The 23,168-nt window shown below is 41.9% G+C and overlaps 1 protein-coding gene across 13 annotated transcripts; it reads right to left on the reverse strand.

Moving 5' to 3' along the window:
• Positions 1 to 723: 723 nt before the first annotated feature.
• ZNF350 (zinc finger protein 350) lies at positions 724 to 23,140 on the reverse strand. Of its 13 annotated transcripts, none has more exons than XM_063657345.1 (8): positions 23,023 to 23,120; positions 21,885 to 22,237; positions 20,313 to 20,432; positions 17,369 to 18,285; positions 10,684 to 10,869; positions 5,355 to 5,481; positions 4,928 to 5,023; positions 724 to 2,579 (listed from the first exon to the last, which is right to left on the reverse strand). In XM_063657345.1, exons 5-8 carry the CDS (start codon positions 10,696 to 10,698, stop codon positions 1,225 to 1,227), a joined length of 1,593 nt encoding a protein of 530 aa, XP_063513415.1. In that variant the 5' UTR covers positions 10,699 to 10,869; positions 17,369 to 18,285; positions 20,313 to 20,432; positions 21,885 to 22,237; positions 23,023 to 23,120; the 3' UTR covers positions 724 to 1,224. The 13 variants fall into 13 exon arrangements, with proteins under 13 accessions (XP_063513415.1, XP_063513414.1, XP_063513413.1 ...); XM_063657344.1 differs by lacking the exon at positions 17,369 to 18,285 and adding an exon at positions 20,969 to 21,011; XM_063657343.1 differs by lacking the exon at positions 17,369 to 18,285 and having other exon boundaries at positions 22,072 to 22,237.
• Between the last annotated feature and the right edge of the window lie 28 nt (positions 23,141 to 23,168).

A 23,168-nucleotide genomic window follows, 5' to 3' on the forward strand; every position in this document is an offset into this window, starting at 1 on the left:
CTAAGGGTCCTTTTCCTTTTCTGCTCTGCCCCTTTTATATTTGGCTAAGTCTCTCTAATCACACAAAAGTTGTGAGTGACAATTCTATTCTTTACAACTGTCATTCCCTTCATTGACAAAATACACTTATCTTTCCAAATCATTCTCTCTCCAAATCAATACATAATTAGTTTTTGTTTTTCTATGTGTTGGGAAATATTAGATCATGCAAAGCAGCCTCTCCAGCATAACTTTCTGGGATGTTGGAAATGACGACAAAGAGTCCCCATTGTCTGAAAGTTCTGTTCACTCTGCTGTCCAGTTTAGTAGCCGCTACTCACATATACAGCTCTTGAGCAGTGAGGGAACTGAATTTTTAAATTTTGTGTTCAGTTTCTTTAATTCTAAAATTTAAGTAGCCACAAAACTTAACAGGGAATTTGTAATCTCTTGGAGAGATAAGACACGGGCAAAAACAAACAAAAAGCCCTCCTTTTTGTACTAAGGTGCTTAAGTACCATTAACAGCAGTCCTTCTGCAACTCCTTGAACAATAAATTATCATGTCGCCTGGACACAGTTACTCCATGTCCATTTCACCTAATGTAGATATTTGCATCCCCTGACTAGATTACCTGAGTGTAATGATACCACTTAAAATTAACCCCACAAACTCTCCAGGAGACCACAGACTTTTTCTTCTTTGACCTCAGCTCCTGGAACAGGACAAGGTACAAAGGAAATAATTTTAAAATATTTGTTTAATGAAACAAATTGACTAGTTTCACAGATCCCTCTGCGTAATACAAAGTTCTGAAAGTTTATGGTCCTGGTTTTCAATTAACCCTCCACACTGATCTAAGGAAACTGAATTGACACATATGTGTCCCACATTCCACCATTCCAGTATCAGCCCTTTCCCACCAACCGCCCCTTATGAAGCTTTACTGCAACACTCCCAACACCAATTATCTCATCTCTTTTAAAAATTCACAGTACTTCATTTCCTCCACTTAAAAGTACTTGGGCTTCCTTTACTCATTTAATTGAGACAATCGAGCAACTGCTGTGTATGTGCTTAGGTTAACATCAGATTTTGCCTGTGTATCACAGCATACATTTAAATAGGATGAGTTTATCAGGCTATCTCAGCCTTATACATTTTCTCTCAGTGTGTGCTTTTCGGCCACATAATGAACTACAAATTTTTGCTCAACCCTTTTCCACATAGATCTGAGTTTTCTTCCTATGGGTTTTCTGTAACATAAAATAAGACATAATTGATCACAGAAGGCACAACCACATTCACTGCATTCACAAGGTTTCTGTCCTGTGCAAATCCTCTGTTATCTCCTGAGGCTGCACATCTGACCACTGGCTGTCCCACAAGGACTACGTTCCTGTTAGCAAGGAGGCCGCTGATGTTTAATGATGTCTGAGGGGCCACAGAAGGCACTTGTGTAGTCACCCCGTTAGCAGAGTTTTTCTCCTGCATGACATCACTGGTGTGTAATGAGCTGTGCCTCTCTGCAGGAGGATTTTCCACCCTGGCTGCCTCTTGTTTCTCCCTTGTGTGTATTCTCTTATGCTTAACCAGACACGACATATACGCAAACGCTTTCCCACACTCGTTGCAGCCATAGGGTCTCTCTCCTGTATGAGTCCTTTGATGGACAATGAGCTTTTGCTTTGTGCTAAAGGCTTTCCCACATTCACTACATTCAAAGGGTTTCTCTCCTGTGTGAATTCTTTGATGTTTAATGAGACCTGATTTCTGAGAACAGGATTTTCCACATTCACTGCACACAAAGGGCGTCTTTCCTGTGTGAAATCTCTGATGTGCTATGAGACAAGTCTTCTGAATGAAGCCTTTTCCACATTCATTGCATATATAAGGTTTCTCACCTGTATGAATTCGCTGATGTACAATGAGATTTCCTTTCTGGATGAAGCCTTTTCCACATTCACTGCATATATAGGGTTTCTCTCCAGTATGTGTTTTCTGATGTATGTTGAGCCGTGATTTCTTGAGAAAGGCTTTGCCACATTCAGGGCATTCATAAGGTTTTTCTCCTGTATGAGTTCGCTGATGTTCAGTGAGCATGAACTTTCTGGAGAAGGCTTTCTCACATAGACTACATCTGTGGGGTTTCTCTCCTGTATGCATTACCTGGTGATCAGTTAGCCAAGACTTCTTGATGAAAGCTTTCCCACATTCACTGCACACATGATGCTTCTCTAATTTTCGTGTTTTCTGATGCTTGGGACTGATGAATTGGGACTTAGTGCTGATGAGTTTTTGACTTGCAGGGAATTTAATTGCAGTATGAACTCGTTCATGGTTAGCATGAAGAAAGGAGTCCCCATTTCCAGTAAACTCAACAGAGTTCTTTATTTCATAGACTTTGCTCTGGTTAACTAAATTGGATTTCAAACTTTTTCCATGTAAGTCAAATATATCATGATTTTGCCCTAACAGAAACTGACTTTTGCTGCAATGAACAATATTTTCAAATGCATCATGTTCATGACATTGTTTCCTTCTGTTCACCAGGCTTTCACTCTGCAAGTGCTCCAGCACATGATCAACTTTCCACATGTCTAGAAAGAAAAGAACAAAGATTTCTATCATTTTGATTTGGGGTGAAAATTTGTTTTTTTTTTTTTTTTAAGATGGAGTTTCGCTCCATTGTCCAGGCTGGAGTGTAATGCTGCGATCTCAGCTCACTGCAACCTCTGCTTCCCGGGTTCAAGCAATTCTCCTGCCTCAGCCTCCCAAGTTGCTAGGATTACAGGTGCCTGCTACCATGCCCGGCTAATTTTTGTAGTTTTAGTACAGACGGGGTTTCACCATGTTGGCCAGGATGGTCTCGAACTCCTGACCTCAGATAAGCCATCGCGCTCGGCCAAAGTATTTTTTGTTTTGTTTTGTTTTTGGGAGATGGAGTCTCACTCTGTCGCCCAGGCTGGAGTGCAGTGGCACAATCCCGGCTCATGGCCAAAGTATTTTTTGTTTTTGTTTTTTTTGTTTTGGGGGGATGAAGTCTCACTCTGTCGCCCAGGCTGGAGTGCAGTGACACGATCCCGGCTCACTGCAACCTCCACCTCCTGAGTTCAAGCGATTCTCCTGCCTAAGCCTCCTGAGTAGCTGGGATTACAGGCATGCACCACCATACCCAGCTAATTTTGTAAATTTAGTAGAGATGGGGTTTCACCATGTTAGCCAGGCTGATCTCAAACTCCCGACCTCAGGTGATCTGCCCACTTTGGTCTCCCAAAGTTCTGGGATTACAGGTGTGAGCCGCTGCGCCCGGCCCCAAAGCATTCTTTTTTTTAATGCCTTGATGTGAGGTGTCTCTTAGTAATAACCCTATGACCTGAGTGTAAATAAAACTCCATGTTTAATGTTCCTTGCACATTGGCAAAAAATAATAGTATAAACAAACTAAAAGGTGAAAGCAGTTAGCATAAAAACAAGGTTAGATCACTAATAATAAAGACAGATTTGGCTGCTTTCTAAATGTGCCTTGCAAAACAGACCTTAAAATACAAGCAATTCACTGTGACCAGCAGACCAGAGGTTGGAGGCCCATTTCATCCAAAGAACAGATTTATTTATTCCACATACTCTTACTGAATGATCACCATGTGCCAGGTATGGTGCTAGTGGGGATAGGCACAAAAATCGCTTGAACCCAGGAGGCGGAGGTTGCGGTGAGCCAAGTTCTCACCGTTGCACTCCAGCCTGGGCACAGAGCAAGACTCTGTCTTAAAAAAAAATAAATTAATAAAAATAAATAATAATAATGAATAATTTTTAAGGGAATGAGTTAGGGAAGTAATCATATGTGTGGAACACACCAGGGAGGGTTTGGGAAAGAGGATGGAAATCTCTTTGTGAGCAACATGGTATTATATCACAGATATAACGAGAAACGAGAAATTTGACAGGTAACATGGTTTACTGGGACTTGGTGTCATCAGAATACGATGGAGAAAAAAACAAAAGCAAATTATTAAATACAGAAAGGAACCAAACGGAAGTAGGCGGGAGTTGAGAATGAAGGATGTTAAAAAAAATGACTTTTTTACTTAGAGATTCATCATGACTAGCAGAGACCTTTAAAGAAGAGAGCTCTTCAGGCAGGTAATGCCCAGATGGCCGAGATTCAGGATGTACAGGAACAAACGAGAATCGAAACTTAACGGTTTTCTTGGAGGAAAGCTGATTCTAGTCCCTTGCAGTTACTAGGAACTCAGGAGAGAGTTGCCATGAAGTAAATTACACAGAACTAAAATCTGTGTTAGATAACAACAGGCAGATGTCAGTTTGGGACTCTCCTCCAGGGAGCGGAAGGAGTTTAACTTACTAGAATGAAGGAAACTTTGAAGAGTGAAGGGCACAGATGAGAAAATGGAAAACGGGGCCTTTGGAGAACCTAAGAATAAGGAAAAAGAGAAGCAAAGGAAGCCAAGGCACAGTAAAAGCCCAGTTTACCCTGAGGAAGCCACATCCAACACAGGGGAGGTTTTAGGAGGGGAGATCAGCATTAGCCAAGGGGCATAAAGGGGTGGGAGTCCGAAAACAGTGAGGACTTCAAAGTTTCCTCTGTGGAAAGAGGCCTGGAAGGTGGAATTTTGTAACAAGAGAGGTGGAACGACATGAAGAAGGGAAATATTTGAAACCCGAGGAAGAAGAAAATTATGCAGGCAAACAAAAAATATGTAGATAAAATAATCAGATCTCTGAGGAGATAAAGAGTTTTTTTTTTTGTTGTTGTTGTTGTTGTTTTAACTCAATTCCTACAAAGAATAACAGGTCTCACACTGGGAGACAGATGAGTAGAGGAACTGTTTACATATCCTCAAACCCCCTTCACAGCTGTGTTGCATTCTCTGACTGACTAGAATGTGACTTGCATAGCCTTCTGCCTTGTGGGTTCTCTCACCTGAACAGGCTCCACTGTGGATTCCATCTTCAGTTGTCCACGGTTGTTCTCCTTGTTCCAACTTGAAGAGTGCATCCGGTTTGCTGGCTTGATACCCTGTTCATGGGAAATGATAGAGGACTTAGGCATATCAAATTGGGCTGGCAATGTCAAGAAGGAAGAATGTTACATTTTAAGAAACTTGAGTTTCTTAAAATATGTAAAATTTAGTTTCTTATCTGAAACTATGAAAGTTTAGTTTCATATCTGTAACATCAAGGTTTTTCTCTCACAAGAGGGTAGATTACACCATCTTGTGTGGGAGCAAGAGAAGGATCTGAGAATCTACCACTTCAGAGTACTGCAGGCATTCCAAAGAGGTAGGCATCTGAGAAAGGAAAGCCACTGACTGGGCACCCTCTGAGTGACACAGGGCAGCTGTCCTCACCCACTGCCACCAGGTTGCTGTAGTTCTCCAACATCACGTCCCGGTACAGGTCCTTCTGAGCAGCACCCAGGAGTTGCCACTCCTCCCAAGTGAAGTCCACAGCCACATCCTCCAGTGTTATGGATTCCTGTAATAACAGTCCTGTTTAATAAAGTGATGTCTTTTTGATGATGTGGAAGAAATGCTAAAGTTTTTCTGCTCATTTCCACTCTACAGGCTGTGTGCATATACCAAATAGCTTTTTTTTTAATACAATGTGGAAGAAGTAAAGTCCTAATATAATATTCTGTAATTGTATATTCAATCATCCTCCATTCACCCAATTGGAAGTTTCTATAAAGTGTAGAAGTTAAATCTTGCTAACCTAAAAACAACATATTTATATATTTTATATATGTAAATATATATGAATATATGTACATATATTTATTTTATATACATGCAGATGAAAGACATATATACAGCCATCCTTTAGTATCTGTAGGGTATTGATTCCAGGACCTCCTGAGGATACTGAGGTGTCTGATATAAAATGGCACAGTATTGGTCAGGCACAGTAGATCACACCTGTAATCCCAGCACTTTGGGAGGCCAAGGCAGGAGGGTCACTTGAGCCCAGGAGTTCAAGACCAGCCTGGGCAACATGAGATCCCATCTGTACAAAAAATTAAAAAATTAGCTAGGCACAGTGGTGAGTGCCTGTGGTCCCAGCTACTTGGGAGGCTGAGGCAGGAGGCTCATTTGAGCCTAGGAGTTAGAGACTACACTGAGTTATGACCATGCTACTGCACTGCAGCCTAAGCAACAGAGCAAGACTCTGTCTCTAATAAAATAAAATAAAATGGAATAGTACTTGCAGATTTGCATGTAACCCATGCACATCCTCCCATATACTTTTCTTTTTTTTTGAAATGGAGACTCACTCTCTCTCCTAGGCTAGGGTGCAGTGGCGTAATCTCGGCTCACTGCAACCTCCGCCTCCCAGGAGCAGGCAATTCTTTTGCCTCAGCATCCCAAGTAGCTGGGACTACAGGCATGTGCCACTACACCTGGCTGATTTTTTTTTGAGATGGAGTTTTGCTCCTGTTTCCCAGGCTGGAGTGCAATGGTACAATCTTGGCTCACTGCAACCTCCGCCTCCCAGGTTCAAGCGATTCTCCTGCCTCAGCCTCCTGAGTAGCTAGGATTACAGGTGCCTGCCACCACAACCAGCTAATTTTTTGTATTTTTAGTAGAGACGGGGTTTCACTATGTTGGCCAGGCTGGTCTCAAACTCCTGACCTCAGACAATCCACCCACCTCAGCCTCCCAAAGTGCTGGAGTTACAGGAGTGAGCTACCGTGCCCAGCCCCATATACTTTAAATTATCTTTAGATTACTTATAATATCTAATACAATGTAAATGCTAGGTTAACAGTTGTTATACTGCATTGTTTAGGGAATTATGACATTAAAAAAAGTCTGTATGTGCTCAGTTCAGATGCTTAAAATATATATATTTTCAATCCTCAGTTGGTTGAATCCATGGATGTGGAAGCCATGGATATGGAGGGCCAACAATATATCACAAATCCAGGCCTCCTATTTTTCTGATGGACTAATTATAAACTGAGGGTTCCTGTGACCTTCTCCTTGAGTTTGATAATTTCTCAAGGAGAAGGAGAAAATGAAGTAATGGAGAAACAGTATCCAAAGATCTGCAACTGAAAATTTTTCAGAACTGATTAAACACTCCAAAATTCAAACTCAAGAAATCCAACAAGTTTTCAAGCAAGAAGTCTACACGTAGACACAACAGATTGAAACTAAATTACACCAGATACAAAGGGGAGACTATAAAAGCATCCAGAGACCAATGACAGGTTACCTACAAAGCAGACAAAATTTTCTGACAGCTGACTGCGCCACAGAAATCATTATAGCCAATAAATATTGGAACAATAAATGTAAGGTCCTCAGCTCTTGGACAACACAGCCCAACCCTGAAGACCATTTAGGACTGAAAGGCATGGCTGGCAAAGGACCTACAGCCCTGTAATAGTGACAATTAAGACTGCTTATCAATGAATTGTCAATCTCCTGTCTCAGGATGCAGGATGGCTTTAAAGGATACTGCTGGGTGGGAAATTGAGTCATTGAAGACCCAGGGAACAGCAGAAGGTACACTCTATACTCATTTTATTAAAGAGGCCAGTGAACACACTTGGCAGATGATACAAGTACTTAATCCTGGTTGGTTTACCCATTCTAAATTATTTATGTGAGATAGCTATCTATTTGGAAAAAAGTAAAGTGAGAGTCCTACCTCAATCCACACTCAAAAATAATTTACTACATGACAGATCCATGGCAGGCAGATTCGATGGCTCAATGAACTCCATCCTCCCAGTGTTCACCCCTTTATGTAGTTCCCACTTACAGGGAGCCAAAGGTCCGTGGGACGTGACCAACTCAGCATTCCACTGGAGGCTATATGATCAAACAGCAAACTCTTTATCATGAATGCAGGACATAAGCAAACTCACAACTGCTCCTGCCGACAGAAGGTTTTCTGGAGGCAATCACTCCCTGGCGCTATCTACTGCAACATTTAGAGAATGTAGTCTTGGAAGCCTCCTCTGGACTGAGCAGCTTACTCCTACTTCCACTGCACCACCCCCCCAACTATCTCTTTTGCCTAATAAATACGGAGGGCTGTGTAAAGCTCAGGGCCCTTGTCCACTAGAGGCAAGGTACCCCCGACCCCTTCTTCCAAATATACTCTTTTGTCTCTTGTCTTTTATTCCTGTGTTCGCCCCCCTGTGTTCAGTCCCCCTAGGTCCGTGGGTTACAAGTGGTGCCCAAACAGGGACAGAATTGGGTGCTCTACACCCTCTCCTTGAGCATGGACTGGCCTAATGACTTATCTCTTTTCAGAAGAATATGGCAAAGGCGTTGGAATCTCACCTCCTTAATTAAGCTATACATGTTTTTAAAAATTATTCAATGAGAATTGTTAAAGCACAGTAAGGAAGACTTTATTCAGGGCCATTATGATAGGTATATAGACAAATGTAATGGGATTTTGCAGTGGTAGAGGGTGAATAGTCTTAACTCCAAATACAGCATAAGCAAGTGGGAATTTACAGCCAAGGAACAGAGTGAGGGTCAGTAATACAAAATTACCAAGAGGGCCAGGCACAGTGGCTTATGCCTGTAATCCCAGCACTTTGGGAGGCCAAGGCAGGAGGATCGCTTGAGCCCAGGAGTTCAAGAGCAGCCTGGGCAACACGACAAGACCCCATCTCAATTTAAAAAAAAAAAGAAGAAGAAAGGAAGAAAGAAAAAAGCAGAAAAGTGAAAGTAAAAAATAAACTCATAGTCAACCCACCCCCGCCCCCCACACACACACACACACAAAACATGTTTATGATCTTTTATCATTTTTCAGATTAAATACTTGATTCTCTCCTAACCCCCAATGGTGACAAATGCATTTTTTCAAGTATAGCTATAAACTGATGGAATTTTATATAATTAATGTTCTTCAATCATTTGCAATCATTAGTCTTTGGATGCTCAAAGTGTAGCATCTTAGGCCAATGAAGAGTCCCTTCAAGTTGGCTGCTATGTTCTTTGAAATATGATTCTATCATGTAAAATATATATATGTGTATATCATAATGGATGTATATGTTTATATCTACAGATTCATATATACTCATGCTTTTATTAATACATATATAGACACAGATCCACAAACAGATACAGTGACAGGAAGTAAATATTACCAACCATTTACAGAAGTGGATTAGGAAGAAAATATATGAAAACTTTTTCTTTCTTTCTTTTCTTCAATTTTATTAAATATAGACAAGGTCTCACTAGGTTGCCCAGGCTAGTCTCAAACTCCTGGGCTCAAGGAATCCTCCTGCCTAAGCCTCCCAAAGTAGGCATAAGCCACTGCACTCAGCCAGAAACTTTTTTTTTTTTTTTGAGCCGGAGTCTCGCTGCGTCATCCAGGCTGGAGTGCAGTGGCACCATTTCGGCTCACTGCAATTTCCGCCTCCCGGGTTCATGCCATTCTCCTTTCTCAGCCTCCCGAGTAGCTGGGACTACAGGCACCTGCCACTACACCCAACCAATTTTTTGTATTTTTAGTAGAGACGGGGTTTCACCGTGTTAGCCAGGATGGTCTCGATCTCCAGACCTCGTGATCCACCCACCTCGGCCTCCATGAGCCACCACGCCAAGTTGAAACTTATTTTTTGATATGTGCACTTTCTTATTTTACTGGGACACAATCACAGATGACCTATGTGGCTGATCTTAGGTCCACAGCCTCCCAGAAGTCAGGTTTTAGCATCTAGTTTTTCTGGAAGTTTCTGACCTATCATAGATCACAAATCTATCATAGATCATATTTTTAGGCTGTCCAATGGCCAAAGGACCCAAGCAAACAAAGACACTACCATTAGCAAGACATTCCAGAAGCCCAGAGCTCACCCTCCATTAGCTTGAAGACAAAGGCCAAAACTCCCTTTGCATAAGTTCAATTATTTACTGTACAATAAGAACTTGGCATTTTCTACAAGGTGAAAGTCTAAAGGAAATCTGTAAACTCCAATCCAAGTCCTGTCCAGACAATATCAATTTCAACTCCCTGTCTCCAAATCCATATTCAAACACCAGTTCGGCTATCTGTTCATTGAGAACCATTTGAAAGTCTTGGAATCCTGCCATATTCCTAGGATGTCTAGATTTTATTCCAAGTTAAATCCAGACTGCCACAAGGCTGAAATTAATTTGTGTTGGTCTCTGTGTTTACTGAGTTTGCTTAGTCTAGTCCATAGCAGTATATAAGGAGTCCTTCAAGAAACAGCTACAGGAAACCTGCATCTGAATTTACGATCTGGACACAATCCACCACATCAACTCTAGGAAGAACCACTGAAGAAATTTCCTGAGACCAAAGTGCCATGAAATAATGGCAACCCCCAGGAAGTAATCTGTTTTATCTTCAAAAACAGGACATACCATGTAAATTATGATTTTCTTGTGATATTGCCTGTCAGAGATATTAGATGCAAGCTGACAGCTAATATAACCCACAGGATCCTCCAGCCATGCACAGTGTCACAAAATTCTTAGTTTAGTGTTAATGCTATGAACGTTATATTCCTTATCCTACTATTTTGCATGATATTGAGTTTAAATACTAAGCTTATTTCTCTCCAGATCCTGCTTTTTGAAATTTATACTTTTTATATTAGTGAAATTGATGTTTATAGGCTTCTACAAATCTATTATGGAACAAAGGAAAGAATAAAACAAACCAAAAGTCAGTTACCTGGGCCTGGATCATTTTCTTCTGTTCTTGGAAGACAGCATTCAACTGGGATGGTCTGTCTTTGTATCTTCTGGCCTTCTCTTCAGAAGTCTCAGTCTTCAATCAAGTGTGCCCCTAGAAATGGTGAACCCCAAATCCACTTCCTCCCTCTTCAGGTTATGTTTTTTGCTCCTGAGGAGTCAGAACCTGTGGGTTGAAGAGCAAATTCAATGTAAGTGGTACATTTTTTCTAGGCCCAGATACCGTCACTGCTCCTAGGCACTCATCTTAAAGCAATGCCCCCAATATAGTTAACTATACCTTTGTTTGGAGCCCCACAGGATTTTATACCTGTGGCCAATAATGTCTAGGATCCTTAATGTGGTGGAGGTATGCCTTTCCTCTGGGACGTTTCCGGGGAAGGACTGTGAAGGCATGTAGGAAATGAGACCCACCACAGCACCATGCCTCAGGAGATGGTGAACTCTTAGGCAGATTAGTTTTAGAAAAGAGACAATCAGCAAGGAGAGGACCTGGTCTTTGTTTTCCTTTAAATCATGTGTGCTCCCACACCTCTTGAAAAGTCTTTGTACATACACCCTGTGAGGACATGTACTTCGGTTTAAAAGCCAATGTACTGGGCAAATCATAAGCATTGTCATAAAAACAGTACTGACAATATTTTAGGAGGTTTTAAATACATAAAAGGCTAAAATACACAATAATTTACTGGATAAATTAGGTGGTAAATAAAGTTGACGTGCTCTAAGGTTTCTGTAGAATGGAAAAGTGCTAATTAGCAGAAGAATATGACAAAGGTTGCACACTACGTGTAATCTCTAGTTACAATTAACACCAGTAAGTCCAGGCAGAGTGGCTCACACCTGTAATCCCAGCATTTTCCGATGCCGAGGCGGGCAGATCACCTGACATTAGGAGTTCAAGACCAGCCTGGCCAACATGGTGAAACCCTATCTCTATAAAAATACAGTTATTCCGGAAGCTGAGGCAGAATTGCTTGAACCCGGGAGATGGAAGTTGCAGTGAGACAAGACTGTGCCATTGCACTCCAGTCTGGGCAAAAAGAGCGAAACTGTCTAAAAAAAAAAAAAAAAAAAAAAAAAAAACCACAAACTAGTAATTGTTTTAAAGTACGTACGTTCAATGCCAACAAAAGGGGGAAATGTAATAATAAGAAATTCATCCAAAAGAAGAGAATCAAAAACAGAGAACAAAAAGAGCAAATACAATGCATTTACATAGCTGTTTTAAAATAAAATGTACTAAGAAAATTACATTACATTAACTATTTTATGCTAAGTAAAAACAGAGAATGGATTCCAGTTAATTACATTAAATATAAATACCTCAAAACTGTCAGAATGATTAAAAATTAAAATCCAATAACATCTGGGGTTTATTTTATTTTAATTTTTGAGATAGAGTCTCACTCTGTCGCCCAGGCTGGAGTGCAATGGTGCAATCTCGGCTCACTGTGACCTCAGCCTCCCAGGTTCAAGCAATTCTCTGCCTTAGCCTTCTGAGTAGCTGGGTTTACAGGCACCTGCTGCAGGGAGCCGAAGGCCCGTGTGATGTGACCAACTCAGCATTCCACTGGAGGCTATAGATCAAACAGCAAACTGTTTATCATGAATACAGGATGTCAGCAAATTCATGACTGCTCCAGCTGACAGAAGGTTTGCTGGAGGCAATCACTCCCTGGCGCTGTTATCTACTGCAACATCTAGAAAATGCAGTCTTGCAAGACTACTCTGGACTGAGCAGCTGACCCCTTCTTCCACCTCCCCCTTTCTCACTGTCTTTTTTGCCTAATAAATATGAAGGGCTGTGTAAAGCTCAGGGCCCTTGTCCTCTAGAGGCAAAGTGCCCCCTGACCCCTTCTTCCAAATATACTCTTTTGTCTCATCTTTGTTCCCACGTTCAACCCTCTTAGTTTAGTCCACCTAGGTCTGTGCAGGTTACAAATGGCAACCCAGAACAGGGACTCCAAGGACGCCCAACGAGCAGCATCTGAACATGGGACTTCAAGGACGTGAATGAAGAAGGTCTGCTGGAGCAGAGGAACTGAAATGGACAAGGTGAACAGGGACCCTGGGAAGAGTCTGCTGGCAGCATATATAAGGTCAGTGCCCTAAAGAGGTACTGGGAGCGCTGCTTTAAAGAAGTCCTGGGAAGTTTTCTGAATCAGGGTAACAAGGGAAAGAATTTGTCTCTTGAAGAAAAACATTATGTGCAGTTGCTTAAAGTTCTGTTGAGACAGTCTGGAGCTCAGGTTAATTCGCAGACAGTAACCTCCTGCAAAAGCCACAAAAGGTTATTACACATAACCCATGGTTTCCACAAGCAGGCACTCTTGATGTGGAAATTGGGATACAGCAGGAGAAGGATTAAAACAGGCTCATCAAAAAGGTCTTAAAGTTGATTCTTCTGTTTTCTCCACTTGGAGTTTAGTTCGTACTGTACTTCTGCCATTATCTCATTATTATTCAGCAGGACAGCAAGCTGAATCTAAAGATCTGAAAGAATCTGTTGACCCACCCACAGCTCCAATTAAAAATAAAAAACAGGAGAGGGAGGATAAAAATTGGCCTATACCGCCTCCTTCAGTTGTAGAATCATCTGTACTGCCTCCTTCGGTGGCAGAAATAGAAACCCTAATACAAAGAATTTAATGCTCTGCTGCCATAGCTGGAGAGCCCTTAGGACATTGTGCTTTTCCTATTTCCATAAGGCCTGATCCAAATAATCCACAGCAGGTTATTCATGAACACACCCCACTAGAGTATAAGTTGTTGAAGGAATTAAAAGCGAGAGTGGTAAATAATGGCATAAAGAGCCCATTGACCTTAGGATTGCTAGAATCTGTGTTTGGTGCTATGCGTTTTTTACCCTTCGATGTGAGACACTTGGCGCGAACTTGCTTGTCCGCTAGTGCATATCTGACATGGAATTTAAATTGGCAAGAAATGTATGCAGACCAGGCTAAACAGAATCGTGTTGCTGGATACGGAGACATGACAGAGGATATGCTGTTAGGTCGTGGCCCTTATTCAGACGTAGAACGTCAAATGGCACTCCCAGATGCTGCTTATCAGCAGTGTGCACAGGCCGCTAAACACGCCTGGGCCACAATCCTGAAGAGGGAGTCCCAGTACAGTCCTTTTTACATATCATGCAAGGGTCGCAGGAACCCTATGCACAATTTCTTACAAGATTACAAGAGGCAGTGAAGCGTCAGATTCCTCATACTGTTGCTGCAGAAATGCTAACCTTAACTTTGGCTTTTGAGAATGCAAACGTGTATTGTAAATGTGCACTGCCACCAGTGAGGTGTACAAAAAGCTTGGGAAATTTTCTCAGAGCTTGTCAGGATGTAGGAACTGAGCTTCATCAATCTGCAAAGTTAGCATAAGCAATGGCTAATTTAGCAGCTAACTAATCTAAAAGGAGCCAAGGGTCAAACCCTAAAATGGGAAAATGTTATAATTGTGGAAAAACTGGACATTTAAAAAAGGAATGCCGCCAGATCTCAGGACAGAAAGGATATTACAATGCAGTTCACTCCCTAGCAGAAAAAACACCAGGACTCTGTACTCGCCGTAACAAAGGAAATCACTGGGCTACCCAGTGCTGCTCAAAATTTCATCAGAATGGCACCCCGTCGGTAAACGAGATGGGGGCCTGGACCCAGACCCCTCGAACAATGAGGGCATTCCCAGTGCAGACCACAACCCCACTTCAGGGATGGGTTCCTGGAGGCACATTGATTCCCTCAACCCAGGAACACCAGGAAGTGCAGGATTAGATCTACCCACCAGAGAAAGAATCACATTAGTTAGGGGAGACAAACCTATTTGGGTATTTGGGGACCTTTACTGACAGGGTACACAGGACTAATTTTAGGTAAAAGCTGCCTTAACTTGCAAGGCATCACTGTAGTCCCAGAAGTGACTGACTCTGATTATGAAGGAGAAATTCAGGTAGTTTTAATGTCACAAGATCTTTGGGTTTTTGAACTGGGAGAATATATTGCTCCATTATTGCTTATTCCCTGTGAATTACACCCTTCCCCATGAAAAGAGAAACAAGGAAATAAAGGGTTTGGGAGCACAACTACACGGGAAATCTATCTTTCCCAACCCATAGCCTCTAATAGACCTACCTGTGTAGTACAAATTAAAGGAAAGAAATTTTATGGGTTTATGGATACGGGGGCTGATGTGTCAGTAATATCTATACGATGGGCACATCAAACATTACAATGCATGTTGAAAGGACAAAAAGGGGGTATAAGAGGCCAACTACCACCTCAATCAAAACTACATTTAGCCTTATTTACTTTAAATTTTCTGACTCCTGGTATGGATGGTTAAGACTCCAGCAGAAAGACATTGGCAAGTGTTAGAGGAAAAAAGCAGTTTACCTGAAAGTGTTATGGAAATCCCCAGCAGGAGGACAATGGAAAGGCCCGGTGGATTTACTGACCTGGGGAAGAGGGTATGCTTGTGTGTTTACAGGAGATGGACAAGCCGTGTGGGTGCCCTCAAGGTGCGTGCGACCACGGAATGGGAGACTGGAGAAACACACGGTGGCCAACCATGGGCCCGGTCCCTCCTGTACAAGCTATGAGTCAGCTGAGCCTGAGTGCAAAGATGGAGAGAAGGCCAACCAGAGTCACGATGACATCAACCCCCATAACCTGGGGACAACTCAAGAAAACCACGCATGAAGCTGAGAAACTACTGGAGTGTCAGGGACAGGCAAAAACCCCTGATTCCACGTTCTTGGCCATCTTAGCCATAATGTCCTGTGCGCCACGTTTTCCCTGTGCACAGGCAAAAACATATTGGGCATATGTTCCCAATCCCCCAGCAGTATGGCCTATACTTTGGAGCTCACTCCTCCTGAGATTTATCACGATCAGGGAGAGTGGGCTCCAGGACCCCTCACTCCCTCTGACATAGAACAGTCAGACTCTCAGAACAATGTCATTAATTATACCGCTCCACTGGAAGGACTCCCTTTGTGTATCACCACAAAGACATCGCTCAGCCATAGCTGTCTTACAATTCAAGCTCAAACATGGTTGAGTCACTATGGAAAAATTATGTACTTATTAAGTCTTGGTTCTATTAATGTAACTGGTGTGCTAACCAACCATTCCCAGTCCAATCACCCTAACTGTGCTGATTATACAGAATGGATTCCATTCAATAGTTCCTACCCCACTCCGTGGACCCAGTGTCTTGATCCACTGGCTAGTAAACAATATATGTCAACTGGAGACATTGTGGATTGGGAACCTAAAGGTCAATTAGATGGAAAAGGTGAAAGTCAGAAATCATGGCACAAACTTCACTGGCATTGGTGGCAAGCTTTTAATGCTTCTTCTTTACACAACACCAGAATCCAATCCCAGTCTGCTGCTCAGATTGCTTGGCATGGAGCAGGCTTTAGCCCACCTCTTCCTCAGTTGCATTATCTGGGGAGGAAAGGACCAATTCAAGAAACTATATGGAAGGCGGCACTCCCATTTATGAATGGCAACATCTGGATTGGAACACTATCTAATAATAGCAATAGTAAGCAACAAAGTCTTAATGTTGCATTTGTAAAGAATAGCACCACTCAATTTACAGTTTGTGTTTTTAATCCTTATGCCTTTTTGGCAGCTAAGAAGGACCAGCTTCAGGTAAACAACACCCAATTGACCTGTAAATCTTGCCAGTTATATCACTGCATTAATCATAGCACATTGTGAACACATAATATGTCTACTTTGATATTTTTGGTTGCATCCCTGGGCTATGGATTCCTGTTAATCTGTCTGAGCCTTGGGCTACCACACCTGCTTTGCATTTTGTAAAACTTCTTCTAACTCAGCTTACTCACTGTGTCCGTAGAGCCTTAGGCATAATTTTTGCTATTGTTTCCTTGGTCAAACTAATAGCTTCTGTTGTGATATCTTCTGTAACTCTGCATAATTCTATTCAAACAGCCCGGTAGGTAGAGAACTGGACATGCACAGCTGACCAAGCGAGGCTACTTCAGAATAAAATTAACACTGAGTTACAAACTGAAGTGGCAATGTTAAAATCCACGGTTCTGTGGTTAGGGGAACAAGTACAAAGCTTGCAGTTGCAGCAGCAATTGCGCTGTCATTTTAATCACACCCATATTTGCGTAACTAACTCAGAATATAACCAAAGTGAGTATCTGTGGGACCTTGTGAAAGCCCATTTGCAGGGAGCTTTCATATCCAACATCATCTGTGATATTGGTGAATTACAAAACAAAATTCTTGATTTAAATAGGCAAACTCAAGAATTTCAGCCTTCTTTAGAAGACTGGACCGAATTCCAGGAAGGCCTGGAGAGCCTTAACCCTTGGACCTATCTAAGGCACCACATTAACATCTTATATGTAGTTCTTGGAATAATGTTGTTTTGTCTCTGTCTTCTGTTTATAGTCTGTAAAATCGGATGGACCGCCAATTGGAGAATGAGAGCTGCCCAGCCCAGCCTTACATTCTTTCAATTAATTCATAAACAGGGGGATATGCAGGCAGCCGAAGCCCCGTGGGACATGAAGCCCCGTGGGAAATGACCAACTCAGCATTCCACTGGAGGCTATATGATCAAACAGCAAACTGTTTATTATGAATACAAGATGTGAGCAAACTCACCACTGCTCCTGCCGACAGAAGGTTTGCTGGAGGCAATCACTCCCTGGCACCGAGGTTATCTAGAGGTTATCTACTGTGACATCTAGAGAATGCAGTCTTGCAAGGCTACTCTGAACTGAGAAGCTGACCCCTTCTTCCACCCCCCACCCTCCTATCTCTTGTGCCTAATAAATACAGAGGGCTGTGTAAAGCTCAGGGCCCTTGTCCACTAGAGGCAAGGTGCTCCCTGACCCCTTCTTCCAAATATACTCTTTTGTCTCTTGTCTTTATTCCCGCGTTCGCCCCCATTTGTTCAGTCCCATAGGTCCATGTGGGTTACAGCCCGCCACCACGCCTGGCTAATTTCTGTATTTTTAGTAGAGATGGGATTTCACCATCTTGGTCAGGCTGGCCTTGAACTCCTGACCTCATGATACACCCGCCTCGGCCTCCCCACATGCGGTTATTACAGTTGATATGTCTGAACCAAAATGATATGGGAAGTTTGAGAATAAAAGGTTGGAGACAATATGCCACAGAGAGAGTAACCAAAGATAATATGTTATAACTATATCTCAGACAAAACTGACCAGAAATCCTAAAGAATTATCAGAGAGAAAGAGAAACAATGCTCACTGAAAAGAGGTGCAATTTGGCTCTTCATTCATAGAAATACGCCATATGTATACCCCTAACAACAGTCTTGAAATGTATACAGCAAAAAATAGAACCAAAAACAAGAAATAGAAAATTCAGACTAAAAGACTTTAACAGACCTCTCCTAGTAACTGACAGAACGAACAGACCATCAACAAACAAAATAAGATTTATAAATGAGAAAGAAATGAATCTTTTATCTGAGGAATGTGACTCCCTTCAAGTTATCAGGTCTAGAGAGGCATTAAAATGTGACAGCAGTCTTTCTGATAGGGGTTCCCCTGAAAAAAAAAAAGAAAAAATTAAAAACTAACAAAAATTTAATGTGACAATAGTCACATCTCATTTCCCCCGAAGCTAAATAATTATCTCTTAAAGCCACTTGCTATGTAGGCTCAAGACTAACTCACACCGAGTAGCCATAAAATGCCATTCACTGGACATCATAACTCATAAAACCCCATAGTTAACAATGTATAGCCAATTGTTAATTGATATTATTTCTGTAAACCAATGAGAATTCTTGCCAAACAACTTTATGTCAGCTCACGGTTTGTTCCCTTTTGCCTTTAAAACCTGTTTCTAAGAAAATCCTAACAGAGCACTTACCAAGGCAACCTGAAAGTATTTTCCCAGGCAGCTGTCCTCAATTTGGCTCAAGTAAACTCTTTAAAATTGTATTTTGTGCAGTTTCCTCTTTCAGGTTGACATAAAAGATATCATTTACAAGAACTCGATATATTTTTAAAATTAAATCTGAGATAAATTTTAACAGTTTTAAATAAATGCAAAGATGTACTATAAAGATGGGTTGGAAAACAAAGCATTTAAAAATGTCAAGTCTCCCAAATCTACAGATTCAGTGAAATCACAGTCACAATCCCAAACTGATAATGAAAAGTTTAAATAGCTATAAACTTTTTTTTAAAGTTTGAAAAAAAACTTAGAAGACTTGCCATATCAGTTATGAGGACTTATAAAGCTACTTTAATTAGGACGGCACAATATTAGTACAGTAATAGGCAAATAGGACAAAGGAACAGAATAAAATCCTTATAAGCAGAATTAAGCACATATAGAGACTCAATGACAATGATAGCACTACAGGGAAGTAGATAAAAGCGGTCTTTTCAATAAATGGAACTGAGAGCGCCGTGGCTCACGCCTGTAATCCTAGCACTTTGGGAGGCTGAGGAAGGTGTAGGGGAAAGAGAGAGATCAGACTGTTACTGTGTCTATATAGAAAGAGGAAGACATAAGAAACTCCATTTTAATCTGTACGAAAAAAAATTCTTCTGCCTTGAGATACTGTTAATCTGCAACCCTAGCTCCAACCCTGTGCTCCCAGAAACATGTGCTATATTGACTCAAGGTTTAATGGATTTAGGGCTGTGCAGGGTGTGCTTTGTTAGAAATATGTTTGCAGGCAGTATGCTTGGTAAAAGTCATCGCCATTCTCCAGTCTCGAGTACCCAGGGACACAATGCATTGCGGAAAGCCACAGGACCTCTACCAAAAAAACCTGGGTATTGTCCAAGGTTTCCTCCCACTGAGACAGCCTGAGATATGGTCTCATGGGAAGGGAAAAACCTGACTATCGACTATCCCCCAGCCCAACACCCATAAAGGGTCTGTGCTGAGGAGGATTAGTGAAAGAGGAAGGCCTCTTTACAGTTAAAATAAGAGAAAGCCATCTGTCTCCTGCTCCTCCCTGGGAATGGAATGTCCCGGTATAAAGCCCAATCATACATTCTAATACATTCTATTTACTAAGATAGGAGAAAACCACCTTATGACTAAAGGTGAGACATACTGGTGGCAATACTACTCTTTACTACACTAAGATGTTTGTGTAAAGTCAAACATAAATCTGGCCTACGTACACATCAAGCCACAGCACCTTTCCTTAAACTTATTTATAACACAGAGTCCTTTACTCACATGTTTTCCTACTGACCCTCTCCCCACCATTACCCTATAGTGCTGCCACATCCCCCTCACCAAGATGGTAAAAATAGTAATCAATAAATACTAAGAAAACTCAGAGACCAGTGCCGGTGCGGGTCCTCCATATACTGAACACCAGTCCCCTGGGCCCACTTTTCTTCCTCTATACTTTCTCTCTGTGTCTTATTTCTTTTCTCAGTCTCTCATTCCACCTTGTGAAAAATACCCACAGGTGTGGAGGGGCAGGCCCCCTTCAGGCAGGTGGACCACTTGAGCCAGAGTTCGAGACCAGCCTGGCCATCATGGTGAAACCCCATCTCTACTAAAAATACAAAAATTAGCCAGGCAAGGTGGCACCTACTGGTAATTCCAGCTACTCGGGAGGCCATGGCACAAGAATCACTTGAGCCCAGAAGGCGGAGGTTGCAGTTGAGCCAAGATCACGCCACTACACTCCAGCCTGGACGACAAGAGCAAGACTCTATCAAAAAAAAAAAAAAAAAAAAAAATCAATAAATGGTACTGGGGATGGGGACAGAAAGTTAAAACCCCCCTCACAACATACACAAAAACCATTTTAGAATCGACTGTCAATTTCAATGGTAGAAACATATCAATAAAGCTTTAAAGAACATTAATATAGGAGAATCTCTCAATGTTATTAGGGTATGGTCAGATATTTTAAACAGGCCACATAAAGCACCCTATAAAGCAAACTACATTCTGCTAGGGGAACTGTATGTAAGTGGTACAACCACTTTAGAAAACAGTTTGACATCTATTTAGACTGAGGTTATACACACCCTATGAAGCAGCAATTTTACTCTGAGGTGCACATCTAGGTATAAATCTCTGCCTCCCCCATATGAGAGCACATATGAACCAAAAGACATTTACACAAATTTTCATAGATGCATTATTCTTAATAATATAAGCTTTAGATAATACAAATGTAATTAATAATAGAAAAAACTGCTATATTTTACATAATGGAATGTGATAGAAAACCTATTATACCTTTGGCCCAGCCTGCAAGAATGCTTTTTACATTTTTGAAAGACTGTAAAACAAAAAGCAAATTAGCATATGCAAGAGACCATATGTAGCCTGCAAGCCCTAAAATATTTACGTAAATTTGCCTGATCCTTGTCATTGAGCAAAGAAAATATACTCAGATGCAACAGGAGAGACCCTCACCAATAATGAGTAGAAGAAGGCTGACACAAAAAAAGAATGATGTACAATTCCACTGATATACAGAGTTTAAAATAGGCAAAACTGTATTAACTACAATGATAAACAATGATTAATTATATAAAGAAAAGCCTAAAATACTTTACGGTGTGAGGATGGAAAAAGGCTCACAGAACGCCACTGGTGTGCTGACCATATTCTATTTTTTGACCTGGGCAATGACTGCTTATACATATATCGCTGCCATGATAAATTGTACATTTAAAATATATAAATCTAGAAGAATTAACAAAGTAAAGGAAGAGATCAACCATACCAAACAGTTTACCTCAAGGAAAGGTGTTAACTCCAGACAACACAACGGGTGAATTTTATAGGTGGGCAACCAAACAAGAACGTCCACTAACATCCTATTTTCCTACTTTGTATTGGAAAGTTGAGCCAATGCATTAAGATAAGAATGAATTATAAGCATTACAAAGTAAGACAGAAAATTAAGGTTATTTTCAGGCAATATCATCACGAACATGGAAAAAGAGATACAAGAAATTACATATTTAAAAAAGAAAATGCTCCCTCAGAAACTCCCAGGCAGATTTTCGCACACACAGTTGGCTAGAATTGCACCATACGCCTAAGCTCATTTCCATGTCAAACCTATCACTAGCAATGGCAATTGGAACCAGCAAGATTGGCTAAGACCAACCAGGCCTTACTAAGAAACTGGGATTTGGGTCACCTTGCCACAGGGATGAATACTTCACGAAATGGAGATTCTGTTAAGAAAGTGTGAATATAAGGCGGGCAAGAAACAGTCACTATATATTAAGAAGTGAAGGCCGGGCGCGGTGGCTCACGCCTGTAATCCCAGCACTTTGGAAGGCCAAGGCGGGCGGATCACCTGAGGTCAGGAGTTCGAGACAAACCTGCCCAACGTGGTAAAACCCTGTCTCTACTAAAAATACAAAAACTAGCCGGGCGTGATGGCGCACGCCTGTAATCCCAGCTACTCAGGAGGCTGAGGCAGGAGAATCGCTTGAACCCGGGAGGCGGAGATTGCAGTGAGCCAAGATCGCGCCATTGCACTCCAGCCTGGAAGACAAAAGTGAAACTCCGTCTCAAAAAATAAAAAATAAATAAAAAATAAAAGAAGTGAATGCAGAGGTTGGCAACATTTTCGATTTTGCCGCCCACGAGGTCTCTGTCACAACTCAACCGCTGCCTTTGCAGCCATAGACAATATATAATCGGAGGGTATGACTGAACTTGACCCCCCGATCTGTAAATAGCCACCCCAAGGATCAGAAGAGTAGATATATGGTTTCGAACTAATGCTGGGGGCTGTGTCGCCTTTTGCCCCAGTAACCGAGGTTCGAACCTCAACCCAGGACCCAGGGCTCCAAAGTCTCGAAAGCTTCAGCCCTCACAAGCCTTTGTACCACAGACACTGGCCCCATGCCTCTTACTCATCCGAACCACGGACCAGACACTCTCCAGCGATGGACATCCTCCCAGACTCCAACATCACTGAGTCCCAAATTAAATCCGGAACCCAAAGCAGACGCCGCATCGATCCTAATCTCCAGCTCCATCCTTTACAAGCAGAGTGATCCATACTTTGACAGTTAGGACACGGTCGTTGATCACTACAGACCGTTAGTCATTGTACTCACACCAAAGGCACGCGGACCACAGACAGGGGGATCACAGACTCCCACCAGGTACCTCCCAAATGCCTACACCCCGACGCTCCCCAGTCTTCCTGCCAAAAACTAGGCGGTCCAGGATACACCACGTCCTCAGATCTCCCAAACCTTCCACTGAGACAAAACCTGAACTGGGACAAAAAACTTTCCGGGACAAAACCACACACTGACCTCTATTTTCTCCAGATCCACAAAGAGGGCCTCAATGTTACACTTCCGTAAACTGCTCCTACTTCTGGAGTCCTCGCACGGGTTTATGGTCCACCTACGGCGGCCGAGTAGAACCTAAAATGTTTAAAAGAGCAAGGACAACCGCA

The sequence above is a fragment of the Pongo pygmaeus genome, chromosome 20 (genome assembly GCF_028885625.2).
Source record: "Pongo pygmaeus isolate AG05252 chromosome 20, NHGRI_mPonPyg2-v2.0_pri, whole genome shotgun sequence".
In the NCBI taxonomy this organism is placed as follows: Eukaryota; Metazoa; Chordata; class Mammalia; order Primates; family Hominidae; genus Pongo; species Pongo pygmaeus.